Source organism: Lynx canadensis, chromosome E1 (genome assembly GCF_007474595.2).
Source record: "Lynx canadensis isolate LIC74 chromosome E1, mLynCan4.pri.v2, whole genome shotgun sequence".
NCBI classification, from domain to species: domain Eukaryota; kingdom Metazoa; phylum Chordata; class Mammalia; order Carnivora; family Felidae; genus Lynx; species Lynx canadensis.
In genome coordinates, this window is record NC_044316.2 from 11,808,732 (window position 1) to 11,822,265 (window position 13,534).

At 57.8% G+C, this 13,534-nt stretch overlaps 1 protein-coding gene across 1 annotated transcript in view; it reads right to left on the reverse strand.

Moving 5' to 3' along the window:
- The window catches only part of LOC115500340 (myosin phosphatase Rho interacting protein), a 153,647-nt gene that overhangs the window by 16,411 nt on the left and 123,702 nt on the right, over positions 1-13,534 (reverse strand). Inside the window, 5 exon segments of the mRNA XM_030294634.1 lie at positions 488-605; positions 1,317-1,464; positions 4,944-8,591; positions 8,594-8,815; positions 11,490-11,606. Of these exon segments, the coding sequence (XP_030150494.1) occupies positions 488-605; positions 1,317-1,464; positions 4,944-8,591; positions 8,594-8,815; positions 11,490-11,606 (4,253 nt within the window).

Sequence of the window (13,534 nt, forward strand, 5' to 3'; positions counted from 1 at the left end):
GCCCTCTCTCTCAAAATGAATAAACAACGAGAAAAGCACCGCACGCTTACAGAATCTGTCCTGTAGCCTGACTTGCTCCTCTCCCAAGTAGCTTAACAGTCCCACGGACAAAACTCTCATGTCAGCAGAGGATTCACTCTGGTGATTTGTTTTCAACGCTAACTTTTGAGGTACTTTGCGTCTGATAACCAGGACCAGGCTTTAACCATGCTCAGAAAATCAAAGCCTTGTGATGCTGCTGTCAGCAGCCTGGACCTCTTGGAAAAGGCTGTTTCTTCCACTAGTGGAACTGGGAAGGTGCTTGGCCCCTCAGGAAGGGTGGCTGAGGTGCTCTCAGAGCCCTCGGGCCTCCACCAATGCCCACCCTTGGGACCCGTGTCCCTGTGGCTCTTACAAAGCCACAGGAAAGGTGTCCCTCCCCATTCGAAGGGCTTCCCTCCAGCCCGGCCCACAAGGGCCGCCTCCAGCGGGCAGGAAGCAGACTCACAGGTACTGCCGTCGTAGGGCTTCGATGTCCGAGTTGATACTGCTGATCTGGGACCGCTGGCTCTTCTCCAGCTCGCGTTCCATCTCCTCCCGGTGGGCGTTCTTCATGGCTTCGATGGCTGCAAAGACATGGCCATCAGCACGAGAGGCTCGGGGGGGCAAGGCGGACAGTACAGCCTGATGGCTGCCCACTGTTAAGTTGCTCGTGTCCTCACGAGCGGTCAGGCAGGCTTCTCCCAAACCGATTCTCCGAGGCAGGCACGAGCCAAGCAATTTCCAGGGGACTCCCACCACAAGAGGGATGCAGGTGCATTTTTCTCCCCGTGTGTTAGAAGAGAGCCAAACTGAAGAAATAAGTGTCGACACTGAAATCAAGCATGAGTTTACAAAACAAGCACGTGTTCAGGTTGGTGTATTTGTTTCTTTAACCCTAAAATGACAAACCACCATAAAGTAGGGTTACACAAAAGGAAGGTAACACAAAACCGACGGCACCAATGCTTGCTCAGGGCAGAGCGCGTCGGCCCTGTGATACGGTCTCCTCGCCAGGTAGAAGCCGCAGCTCCTCTGTGCTGATGTTACCGGGCACTGGGGGCAGAGGGGGGTCTCATGTGGTCAGAGGGCTGTGGACAGCCCCTCAGGTGTAGCTGGGGGTGCCGGCTCTGGGCCTGCAAGCCCTCGGAGGGCCCCCGAAACCAGAGAACTGTCAGAGAAAGATTCTCTTGGATAATGAAGCTTAAGTCTCAAGCAAAAGCCCGTGCAGTCAGCTCAGGAAGCCGGCCACCTGCCACGCCCCTGGGGTTAAACTGGCTCCCAGGCCCAGCTCCCACCTGAGATGGTGGCCGCCGTCTCCTCAGCCAGCAGGCGGTCCTTCTCCTCTCGCAGCTTCTCCAGCTCCCGTTGGTGCTGCCTCTGCAGGTCCTCGATCTTCTTCTGGTGCGTTTCTTCCATCGCAGCAAACCCTCGCTCGCACGTAGCCTGTAAGGTGCAAAAGGGACTCCATGGATTTCTTTACCTTTCAGCTGGGTGTTCTGTTTATCAGTGCGCCAGCAGCCCGGCCCCTCTAGGCTCCCTGGTCCAGGCGGCAGGCTCCCTGACACCGCGCACGGCGCCAATGGAGCATCTGACGCCTGTGTGCAGGCTCCCACTGATGCTGCTGGGTGTTTCATGCTATCGGCATTTAGAAGAGAGTTTATAGCTCTACGTTCTCTTATTTCCGTGATTGTTCTGAATTCTGCTTTGTGGAAAGTCGGTACTGTGGCGGGAAGAGGCTGCAGTGGAACTGAAAATAGCTGATTCTGGACCTTTATAGAATTGCTGCTGGGCAGGACTGACCACAGGGAGGGAGAAGAGACTGGCTGTGTCTGGTTCGAGTTATACGGCACCAAACAGGGCATTTCATAAGCAGTCACAAACAGGGACGAGTCTTCGCCAGCTGGAGGGAGCCAGGACCATCCTGTGAATGATGGGGACTCTGGTGAGGACAGGGGGCGGGGGTGGTGCACACAGCCCAGGGGGTCTGGCCCTGCCACTAACCAGCTGGCCACCCTAAACTGGTGTCCACTGGGGGACTCAGGTTAGGCCACACGATCTCTTCTCTTCCAGCCTGCATCTTCCTTCTTCCTCTTTCAAGGAGGACAGAGAGGGGCACTGATTAACTAACTGAAACGAGGGACGTAACAGAACTGCTTTCCAAGCTTGTCCGGTTCATGTCTTGTTACAACGCAGGCTGGTTTATTACCTGGACACGGGTTTGGGGGAAGCACACAGGTATGCCCTAAGACGGGATCAAACCATCCTACGCATCCACACAGAGAACCCCGGGCATGGCTAATCAGACTGCTCTTATCAGAGGGGCAGGTGAACGTGCCACACGGCTGTGAGAGGGTGGGATGTGCAGCTGTTTTGGGCATGGAGGTACACTCTCTGTCTCAATCCCTCGCAAGATCTCATTCAGAGTAGGGATCAGGCCTTTCGGTGATTAAAAAACAAACAAACCTGAAGAATATGGCCATGTTAGATCCCAAATGCAAAGTATGGTGGGGCTCCTCCCTCCCAACCTATATGTTCTTTGGTCAATCTTCTTGCACATGGATTCAAGAAAGGACACAAAGGAATCAAATCACCACACTTGGGTGTCCCTGTCTGAGCCACCGCAGTAACTGAGTGGCCTGAGATTCTCTAGTCAGTATTTTTGAATTCGTGGTCACAGTCTCGACTTCATCTCCACAGACTGGCTGCACTGTGCAAATGGTCTTAACTCTTGTCCACCATGACCTGGGCATTACTTCCCCCAGGTGGCTCCCATCTGGAAGCTGGGGGCCTCCGCTCACACCACAGGCCAGCTGGAGGAAGTGTGGGGCTGTGGCTCCCGGCCCCCGGCCCTCTCCAAGCCCCTCATCTTTCCTCTGGCATGCTCTGGTTCACAGTGAACACACAGCTAGTAGGTCTTTTAGGGTTTAGGGTGACTTGAGTGCTTTAGAATACTTAAAAGTTAAGGGTGAAAATTCTTCCTACAGAAACACGGAATGATCTTTAAAGACCAGCTGCTTCCTTGGATAGCATACGTGTTTAAAAATGATTCCCCTGTAAACAAATTTTAATTTTGAAGCCAGTAATCCCTGGGATCAATAAAAGTCCGTCAATGACTACCGTGCAGAGTTGTGAGGGGAGGTGTCAAGCCTACAGCTGTCGGAAGAGGGGCTGTCGGGCCAAGACCCTGGTCTCCCTGACCCAGGCAAAACTCTGCACAAAGTAACAGCCATCAGCCAGACCCCCTTGGGAGTCCTGTCTGGTTGTCATTTCTGTGTCTCGAGGGGGTGAGAACACGGAGGATGGGCTGGATGCTCACAGGCACACGACAGAGGATACACAGCACGAGCAGCGTCCAGGTCCCCAGAGTCACGCTGCCAGAGGCCCCCAACGTGACTTCTCGCTGACTAGTGGGATCACGTCACCTGTTTGGGCCTCATCGGTGCCCAGCCGACTGACACAGGGCTGAAAGTGCCTCACTGCACAGGGACTGTGCCGGAACACGGAGGGGAAGCGGTTCACTGTGACACAAGGTGTGAATGCGCCCAGGCGCCCGGCCACACAGACCCGCTGGGCGTCACGGGAAGGAGCGGAGTCCTCTCCCGGAAGGGCACTAGGGAACAGTGTATGTGCACGTTGCTTTGGAAGGTGAGCCTGGCCCCCATCTGCAGGCGGTGCTCACACACACTGAGCGCCACAGGGCGTGTCACCTGTACACTTTTGTTAAAAGAACAGTGAAAACGGCCTCTCGGCCGTCGGAGGGCTTGCCGACGACCACACGTGCTCGTCCGTGGTCAGCGGGCTGCACCGTCACACAGACGCCAAGACCACACCGCTGACTCACAGCACGTTTCTGTTCCGCTTCTGGGGCCACAGGGACGAGCGGCCCGCCGGACAGCAGCGTCAGCCCCGCGTGTGGCGGGAGCCAGCTCTGGGCGCTGGCTGAGCGAGGCGCCATCACGCTAGGGACCTGCCTGGGGACGGACGTCTTGCGAGGAGCCTGGGCATTTACTGCGCGCAGCCCCGAGGGATGGGGCGAAGCTCAGGAGGAGGGTGCTGAGAAGCTGAGGGGAAGCTCCGGGCAGGCGCAGGCAGGCACCTCTAGCTACGACGGGGGCGGGGGAGGACCCGGACTGGCCCACGCGCCCAAGGCCCCAGGGAGCTTGGGAAGGTCACCTTGACACGACAGGGCCTGGGTACTCTGCCTAATGAGGCAGAGTGTGAAATGCGGTGGGCTGTGGGGGACAGTTGCTGGGCGGAGGTCATCCCTCTCGGCCCCCCGGAAAAGGACACCAGTGGCCGAGAGGCGTGCTCAGTAGAGAAGCCCATCTTTCACAGAGTGCCCATTAAGTGCCAGGTCCCCACAGGGAGCTGGAACGGGAGAGGGACCCTCGACACCATCTTTTGGGAGCCCCAGCTCTGCTCTCTTAGGACAGTTAGAAGGAGGCACCCTCTGAGGGAGCCTCCGGCCCCTTCTCCTGGGTGCTTCTCAGGTTTGCATCTGTACCGGCCTGGAGTGGGTTCCTCAGGGGCAGAAGAGAGGGTGAGGCTGGGACAGGGACAATAGAGGCTTCCCTGCTGGGGCACACAGAGGGGACAGAGCAGAGAGGTGATGGGGACACCACACTCCCTGTCCCTCGGTGCTCCTGTTGTCCTTCCGCGAGTCCTCCTTGGGGGATGGGGGGGGGGCAGGGTGGACGTTGAGCAGGAGGCTAGACCCTTGCCCAGGCCCTGTTCTGAGACCACAGCACGCCAGCGAGGGGTCAGGGGAGGGACAGCTTGACTCTGCGGGTTCAGTCACCCAGAGCCAAGAACCGTGTCTCGGCCGTACCCCGAGAGCCCTGTGAGGCAGACGCTGCCCCCCGAGACAAGCGGCATGATGCCCGCCCCTCAACTGCCTTGCAAATTAAGTGATGCTCCAGAACCTTAAGGTTCTCAAAGTCTTTCTGGTACTTCTCCCGCAGCGTGGCCGCGTTGCCCTCCAGGTCCTTGTGCTCCAGCTCCTCCCGCATGATGTCCATCTGGGCCTCGAGCTCCTGGATGCGCTCTCTCAGCCCCGTCATGGAGTCAGCTTCTCCCCCGGTTGGCTGCGGAGCGTCCCGGGGCCGGTCTGCGGGCCAGCTGGAGGAGGGGGGCTGCCGAGGGCCCCCCGGGGGGCCGGGGGCTGGCAGGGCTTCGGGGGGCCGCCCCTGGTAGTGGTGCAGGGCCTCCTGCAGGCAGCGGAGGCTCTGGGCGTAGTGCTCCTGCAGGGTCCTCAGCTCCTCCTCGTGGATGGTCTGCAGCTCTTTGATCTTGAGCTGGAACTTGTCCTCCAGGCTCTGCATCTGCTCCACGTGGTGCCTCTCCATGTCCCGCCGGTCCCTGACCGAGGCGTCCAGCTGACTCAGGACTCTGCTGTGCTCGGCCTGCAGCGTGTCCCCTGCCCTGTTCAACTGCTCCACCACACACCGGATCTCCTCCTCGTACCTCCCTTGCAGGGCACACATGTTCTCGCTGTGTTTGCTTTCTGCTTCTTCCAGACATCTCTGCTGATGGTCCAGCTGGGCGACCTTGGCCTTGAGCTCTGCGTTCTCCCTTTCGATGATGGCAATCACTTCCAGGTACTCGCTCTTTTGCTTCCGGAGAAGTCCCTCGTACTCCTCCCTCAGGGCCCCGACCGCTTGCTCGTGCTCCTGACAGGAGGTGCCCCTGCTCTGCCAGGACGCCTTGTAGCACCGGAGCTCCTTTTCATACTCCAGCCGGATTCTGCAGGCTGCATAACACACCTGAGCCTGAATGACTGCGTCCTGAACTAATAACGAAGAATACTGACCGAGGCCTCCCAAGTAAGTGTTACAGGACAGATTCTGGGATGCCTGGAGAAGCTTCTGGCAATCTCTTACTGATTCCACCGGGGGAAGCGAGGTTAAAGCGGCAGATATCTCCCCTAAGAGGCTGGCCTTATCTTTAAGCTGCAGGGCGAGCTCCTCCTGAATGGCAACAAGGGCCCCGGAGCTCTGGGTGGACAAGTAGAAGGGCTCCTGGAAGCCGGCTCCTTCTTGAGGACTCAGCACTTCTCCCAACGGGCTCAAGTCCCAGGATGCCTGCATGCCATCTTCAATGCCTGCGGGAAGCTGGAGGGCTTCGGAGACCTGCTGCATCACTCTCTCAAAGTCGGGGGTTCGGTAGGCCCCCAGGATGTCCCCGAGCGCGCGCTTGTGCTGCTGCAGCGCCATCTGGGTCCCCTGGAGGGTCTCCTGGATGCTCTGCAACCGGCGGTGGAATGACTCCCTCACCGACTGCAGGGCGAAGCTGAGCTCTGCCCTGACCCACGTGGCGTCTGCCAGGGCGGGGACCAGGGCTTGCGGGACGCTCTGCTGCCCGCCTCCTGCTGCACCGGCCGCCTCTCCTCCCAGCGTCCCCAGGTGCTTACTCAGGGACTCCACCTGGCTCCAGAACTCGCCATCCACCAGCACCTTCTTAGCCCAGGTGTCCGCTGGGGCCCCAGGACAGACAGCAGCACTTTCAGGTTCCAGTGGCGACTTTCCTGACTGAGAAATCTCGTGCAGAACACGCGAGATATCCGATGTTGTGTTTTGTAAAGAGTCTGCTATCTGGTTGATCAGTGAGGCTTCCAGGGCTATCTGGTCAGAAAGGAGTTTCAGCTGCTCCTGCTCACTCAGTTCAGGCCGGTGCAGTGGCTGCGAAGTCGCTTTCCCCACCTCCGAGAAAGCCCCTTCCTCTGGCTGGGCCTGCGCCCCGCTCTCTGCAGGCACTGGCCAGCGGCTCCCGGCCTGGACGCTGCTGCCCGGCGCGTGCTCCACGCCGACCAGGGGGCCCGCTCCCGCGTCCTGTGTTTCCTCCTGGCTGGCCACCGGCAGGGAGCGCAGCTGCTCTCGGCAGTTTTCTAAGCAAGCCAGAGCCTGGCTGTTCTTTACCTGGAAGTCGCCCAGCTCCCCGACGTGATTTTCGACCATCTTCGCCCTCGCCTGTCTTTCCTGCTCCAGCTGGGAGGCCAGCGCTCCGACCTGGAGCAGGCTGGCGCGGAGCTGCTCGCGGAGCCGCGCCTCGGTGCCGGCCCACTGCTGGTGCAAGGCGAGCAGGGCCTCCTGGCTCTGGCCCTGCTGGCTCTCCAGCTTAACCGTCACGTCTTTGAGCTTCTCCTCTGTGATGTAGAGCTTGGTCTCCAGGGAGTGTATTATGGAGAGATAGGTGTCGGAGTCGCTGGCCGCGGGCAGGGAGCTGGGGGTGGCCTCTGACGACATGCTCTCTTCCGAGGGGGACCGGTCCTGGCTTGTGTCGGAGGACGTACTGCTGGTCCAGGTCTTCTCGGACCCATCTGGGTGCGTGTATTTTTGGCACTGGATCGTGGAGAACCGGATTCTTTGCCTTTTAACGCCAGGTACTCCCTGGTCGGGTTTTGTTGTGCTCTGAGGGGGCCCCTCCCTGTCGGGCACCTCCGACTTCAGGGTCCCCGGACTCTCTTCTCTCCTGGGGCTGCTGTCACCACGCTCCTCCCCTGGGACAGCCCCCGGATCCTCATCCTCGAGCCTCGGATGTGGGAAGGCTGGAGGCGCGACGGCGGCTTGGGGTTGTGGGCCCGACAGCACGATGCCGTCCTCCGCCTCTTCCGGGCAGCTCCGCGGCTCCTCCGCGTCTTCTGAGGACTCCTTCACAAACTTCCTTAATATCTCTTCCTTTGCCTGGAGCTTCATTTCTGTCTCCTCCAAGCTGCTCCCCAAGGCGACCATTTTAACCAAAGCCTCATTGAGGTCCTGATCTTTCTTTTCCAGAACCTTCTCGTGCATCTCCTTGATGTGTTTCAGCTCCTCCTCCTTTTCTTTCAGCAGAGTGTGCATGCTCTGGAGCTGGCTGGCCACCCTCCTGTAGGAGTGCTCCAGGCTCTGGCAGTCAGCCTCCCTTCCCCTCAGCTTCTCCTGGAGCTCGGCGACGTCCCCGTCAGACAGGGAGACGCGGTCCATCAGCTCCTGGAAGCGCTGCCTGATCAGGTCCCGCTCGTCCCTGAGGCTCTGGACGTGCTCGGCCAGCTTGTGGATGCTGGCCTCCTTCATCTCCAGGCGCTCCTCCAGCTGGCGTACCACCTCGCTGCCCTCGAACTTGGCACTCAGCTTCTCCTTCTGGAGGACCTCCACCTGCTGCTCGTGGTCCTGCAGCTGGTCCTCGTAGGCGCGGGCCTTGTCCTCCACCTCCTTCAGGTTCTGCAGCAGCGCCTGCTTCTCCTTCTCGCAGCTCTCCAGCAGCGCCTCGTAGTTGCTCTGTAGCTTTTCCTCCATCAGCCTCTGGGCCTGCTCGCTGGCGCTCAGCTGCTGGCTGAGGTCGGCGATGCGCCCCTGCAGCCGCTGCGCCTCCCTCTGCCGGTCGCGCTGCAGCGCCTGCTGCAGCTCCAGGTCGCGCAGCTCCTGCGTCTTCTCCAGCAGCAGGGCCTCGGCGCCCTTGAGCTTCTGCTCGCTAGCCTGCAGCTGAGCGCTGAGCGCGGCCTCGCTGTGCTGCCGCTCCTCCAGCTGCTCGCGGACCTTGTCCTTCTCCAGCTTCAGGTCGCCCTTGAGCTTGGCCAGCGCCTGCTCCTTGATGGCGGAGCTCGGCGGGCGGCGTTGCTGAGCCTCGCCTGGAGGCTCCGGATCTCGGCCTCGTGGTGCCGGATCGCGTCCTTGGCCTCCCCGTAGCTGCGCTTCAGGGACTGGATCTGCTGCGTGACCAGCTCCTGGCGCTGGCACTGGGCCTCCAGCTCGCTTTGGAGATCCTGGTTGACTCTATGGAGCCTCTGCCAGGCACCGGATGGGGAGGTGGCCACTTCAGTCTTAAAAAAACCGATTAAACACTGGTTAGTAACACTCGGGCCTCCCCGTTCTGAGTGTCACACCTCTGGCCAGGGTCAACCACAGAAAAGCTCCTTGGTGGGTTTGCCTTTTATCCTCGGCATAATTTTTTTTTTTTTTCAATTAAGAAAAGAATCCGACAAACCGTCTTAATTTTTTTGGCAAGTAGCTGCTTCTAGGTAAACAGAAAACATGGACAGGGACATCACACGGCTCTAACCAAGCGGCTTCTAGGAGAACTAAACCGACAAAACTGAATAATGGAGCACACTGATGGGCAAAACGAAGACCAGACCGGAGGACAAGAGATCGCTGGGAAGGACAGGGGGAGGAGCAGAGCGGCGGGATCTGTTTGTTTGTTTGTTTGTTTGTCAACACAAAGGGTACCCGGCTCTAGGCAACAAACCCTAAGAAAGCCAGGACTGGGGTGCGGGTGGCGGGTGACGGGTGGCACTTCCTTCTAGGACGGGGAGAGAAGGAAGGGAGGCCACTGCTCGGGAGCCAGTGAGGTGACAGCTGAAACATGTTCCTTTGGGAAGCGGAGCCCGTCCTCTACAGTAACAGGAAGAACTAATCTCTACCTGCAAGAAGACAAAATGAGGGGGAAACGGAAACCAGGGAGTAAAACGTGATCATCAACGAAACAAACAAACCTTTGTGGAATTCAAAATAAGAAAGTGAAGCATGCAAGAAACAAAACACAAATGAAACAAGACTCCCCCAACTGAAAGGCATGCAGAAGAGACAGAACTAATTAATGCAGGGGGAAAAAAACGAGAACATGAACAAGAGTGAGAAGAGCCCAGCCTAAGAATTTGGCCTGCCTGTGGCTCGCTCTAGGTCTGGTCTGCTGGCAGGGAAGCCACAGATGTGACACTCAGTTATGTTACAGTTACACTCCACGACATCCGAGCATGCAGGCTCCTCCTCCCCAGCACCAGCAGCGCAGTGCCCGCCCCGGGGGGGGGGGGGGCTGACTCCTCCTGACCCTCAACCCCAAAGGCCCCCTCCCCTGCTCGTTCCCAATGACTTGGTTAGAAGCCTGTTCAAAGCGCCAAGGGAGGCTAAAAGTCACGGTTGTTAGACCTAGCGGAAAGGCCAGCCCCGCCTAGCTTCGCCAGGGGCTTTGGCTCAGGCTCATGCAATCATCCAGGTTAGACACGGAGGCAGGTTCTTAGAGGTTAGCAATGTGCAAAATCTGCTGCTAGTTTCTTTGCCACCTGATGTGAAGGGAATTCGTGCAGGTTTAAAAAGATGCTCCCCAAGCCCGGAAGGTCTACACGAAATGACCCAGGAAGCCCTAGAGTGACATTTAGGGGAAAGAGGGACACCCACCATCACCAGTGCCTGGTGCCTGAGAGTCTGACCTGGGCATGGCCATAACTTGGCTTGAAGGGGCGGGGGAGGGGGTTCCAGGGCACACGAGACACCCAGGGCCACGGTCACAGCTGGGGGAGAAAGAGAAGGCAAGGGGAACACGCAACAAGAAACGGCACGGAGACAGGTAGACTCTGCCCAGAGGTCCACGTGCTGCCTGGCATGACTCGGACCAAGACGACCAGTGTGCCGCAGTCTGGAAATGCCGACACAGCCACGTATCACAGAGACTCTGGGTCACTGAGACACGGAAAGGCCCTTGGGGTCAAGTTCTAAGTCTCCACAAGCAAGGAGGCTGAGGCCGTGGGGAAGGGCACCAGCTTCTACTGGTCAGTGGCAGGACCCTGACTGGAAGGCCGCATCCTCAGCCTTGGCCAAGAGCTCAGGTCCTCCCCCCATCACCCCATCTTGCATTTCCCCAATGCTCCTTCGTCGACCACCTCTCCCCAGCAGCATGTCAGCAGGATGGGGCAGGGGTGTGTAGTTTTGTACCCCAGAACTTGAATAGGGCCTGGGATGCTGGCCGACCCCGTCCAGGCGCCCTCCTGCCTGGCGACACACTGGGGCAGTGCCCGCTGCTTGCTGGCCAGCACGCAGGCACGGAGCTCCCCAGTCTCGGAGAGGCGGGGGTTTGGATCTCAGCTCACGACTCGGGCTGCTGCCCTTCTTGTCAGGCTCCCCGTTAAGCCACTGGAGGAGTCAGCTCATGGCTGGGCGACCACACTTTCCCTCGACACTTCAGCCTGGGCAGAAAATAAGAAGCGGGGCCACTAGGCTAGTGCTAATAGCCCCAGGTTGCCCTGTAGCTGTGGGACACACAAGGTCACGGACAAGGAACCAATTTTAGCTCTGCCACTTACAGTGGTAAGGAGGCACTGGGCTGGCTGTTACTCATTTTCTTCAGTTGGTAAAATGGGCCTAACACTGCCATTGTGAAAGCAAGTAAAAACGACAAATATGTGACGTTTATAATAAATACATAATTAAGTACTCTGAGAGCCAAGAAGAAAGACAACTAGAATGACTTCATTAACAAACAAACAAAAAAACCCCTCAGATACAGAGGTTTCAGGCACATTCTCCAAAATGTCATGCTAGGGTGAAAAATGAAGACGACCCACGACACAGAGCCCTGATGCTGCGGCAGAGGAGCCCAGAGGCGCGGCACTGGGGAGAGGCTGCCCCCCGCTCAGCCAGGTTTTGCACATTCCTAGCCTGCCTGGGCCCTTCACACCGAAGGCCAAGTGAACGAGGGCCGCAGCAGCCCCTCAACCCTACCTGCAGCACGTAGCCCTCCCGGGCGCTCTGTTCCCGGCCCAGAGCCACCCTCAGCTGGTCCTGTAGGAGCCGGTTCTGCTCCAGAAGGTCCGAGGCCTCCTTCTGGCTCTGCTCCAACTGTGGACAAAAAGACACACATTTTTAAGCAAAGTGATGGCAATGAATAGACAGAGCAGCACAGCACAGACCCACAGAGGCATTTCTTTCTTTCTTTTTTTTTAATGTTTATTTTTGAGAGAGAGAGAGAGAGAGAGAGCACGAGAGGCAGAGGGACAGTGAGAGAGGGAGACACAGAATCCAAAGCAGGCTCCAGGCTCTGAGCCGTCAGCACAGAGTCCGATGCGGGGCTCAAACTCGTGAACCGTGAGATCGTGACCTGGGCCGAAGTCGGACGCCTAACTGACTGAGCCATCCGGGTGCCCCCACAGAGGTGTTTCTAGCTCCAGCTGGGCCGGAGCACAATGGGACTCCCCGGCTGGCCTTCCATGTGGCCACATTTCAGTGCATGTGCTGATCACGTCTTTACCTGCAGCACTTGGAACTGAAGGTTCCAGCTCAAGCCATAGATAACAACAGGAGACTTTTCCCTGGGTACCCACAGAATTCCCACATCCGTATAAGGATGTGACGGGCAGACCCCACCAGCAAACGAGGGCTTTGTGCCTGTTGTCAGAAGATCACCCTGGGGCGCCTGGGTGGTTCAGTCAGTTGAATGTCCGACTTTGGCTCAGGTCACGATTTCACGGTTTTTGAGTTCAAGCCCCAAGTCAGGCTCACTGCTGTCAGTGCAGAGCCTGCTTTGGATCCTCTGTCCCTCTCTCTCTTTCTCTCTCTGCCCCTCTCCCGCCTCAAAAGTAAATATTAAAAAAGAAGAAGAAGAAGACGACCACCCTGCTGGGGTCCTTCTGGTCTCCTCAGTGGTCACTGATGCCCTGGGGCAGCCCTCACTCCAAGCTTCCGCCGAAACAACTCGTTTGACCACTTTTATATAACAGATTCCATACAAAATTCTGTTTGCAGAAAGGGTTCCTGAAGGGTTCCATAAGACGTACGAAGCAAGCGAGCTACGTCACACTCTTCTTGCTTTCAATGGCTTTGAATTCAGTCATTCACCCATCCACCTGTTCTCCAAACACTCCTTCGGTGCCTACTGGATGCCGGGTGTGGGCGCCCCCGGCCCGCCCGCTGGAGCGGCTGTGGTAAGCGGAAGCTGCATGTGCAGCGGATGAGCCGGGCGCCGCCAGGCTAGGCTGTGGGAGGTACAGAGACTCCTGGCTTTCCGACTCCGCTGTCTACAGCAGATTCGTGGCCTGACATGTGTGGCCTGCAGGCCAGCAGGCCCATTTTGACAGTTTAGAGCAATGGGAGTTTGAACTGTTTTACTGCACCTTGACTTTATTATTACATTAATGTGTGTAGAAAATGGAAAAGAAATTAAAGTGGTGATGTTAGCGATGAAGGTCAGCCTTGTGAACTTGACAGGAAAAAGGTAAGAAATGAAGGCAGGCCGAAGTGACAACCCTTCCACTTCACTTGGCGGCTCGTGTCAAAGAACACATTTAAAACATCCTGCTGCTGAGTGCTCCTAGAAGGCCGTCCACTGCTGGACCTTCTTGTCCAGGAAACTCCCCGTTCAGACTTAGAAATTCACTATGGAGTTTCCCAGATCTGATTTCTGGACATGCTTTCACGTACGAGTACACCGTTACAAACGCAGGGACTGGCTCATCTCTGCATCCCAGAGGGCAGCCTTCAAGTCGGTGGCAGGGCAGCAATCCTGTCACCTGGGGCCTCTGTTTTACATCTCGAATCTACCTGACTAGCTAGAATCCAGCCTCTGCCTCCTGCTACCTGCCCCACTCCCCCCTCAGTTCCCATCAATGGTTGCCAGGCTGCCGCGAAAGCCTCGGGGCTTGGCTCGTCTCTGCCTCCAGCTCTGGCCCCTTCAAACCAGGGCCGCCTACCAAATGTGGAAACCTAACTCTGCTTACGCCCCTCTCCTGCCTCAAACAGGGTAGGACAAGGACCCACCTGGGCCCTGGGTC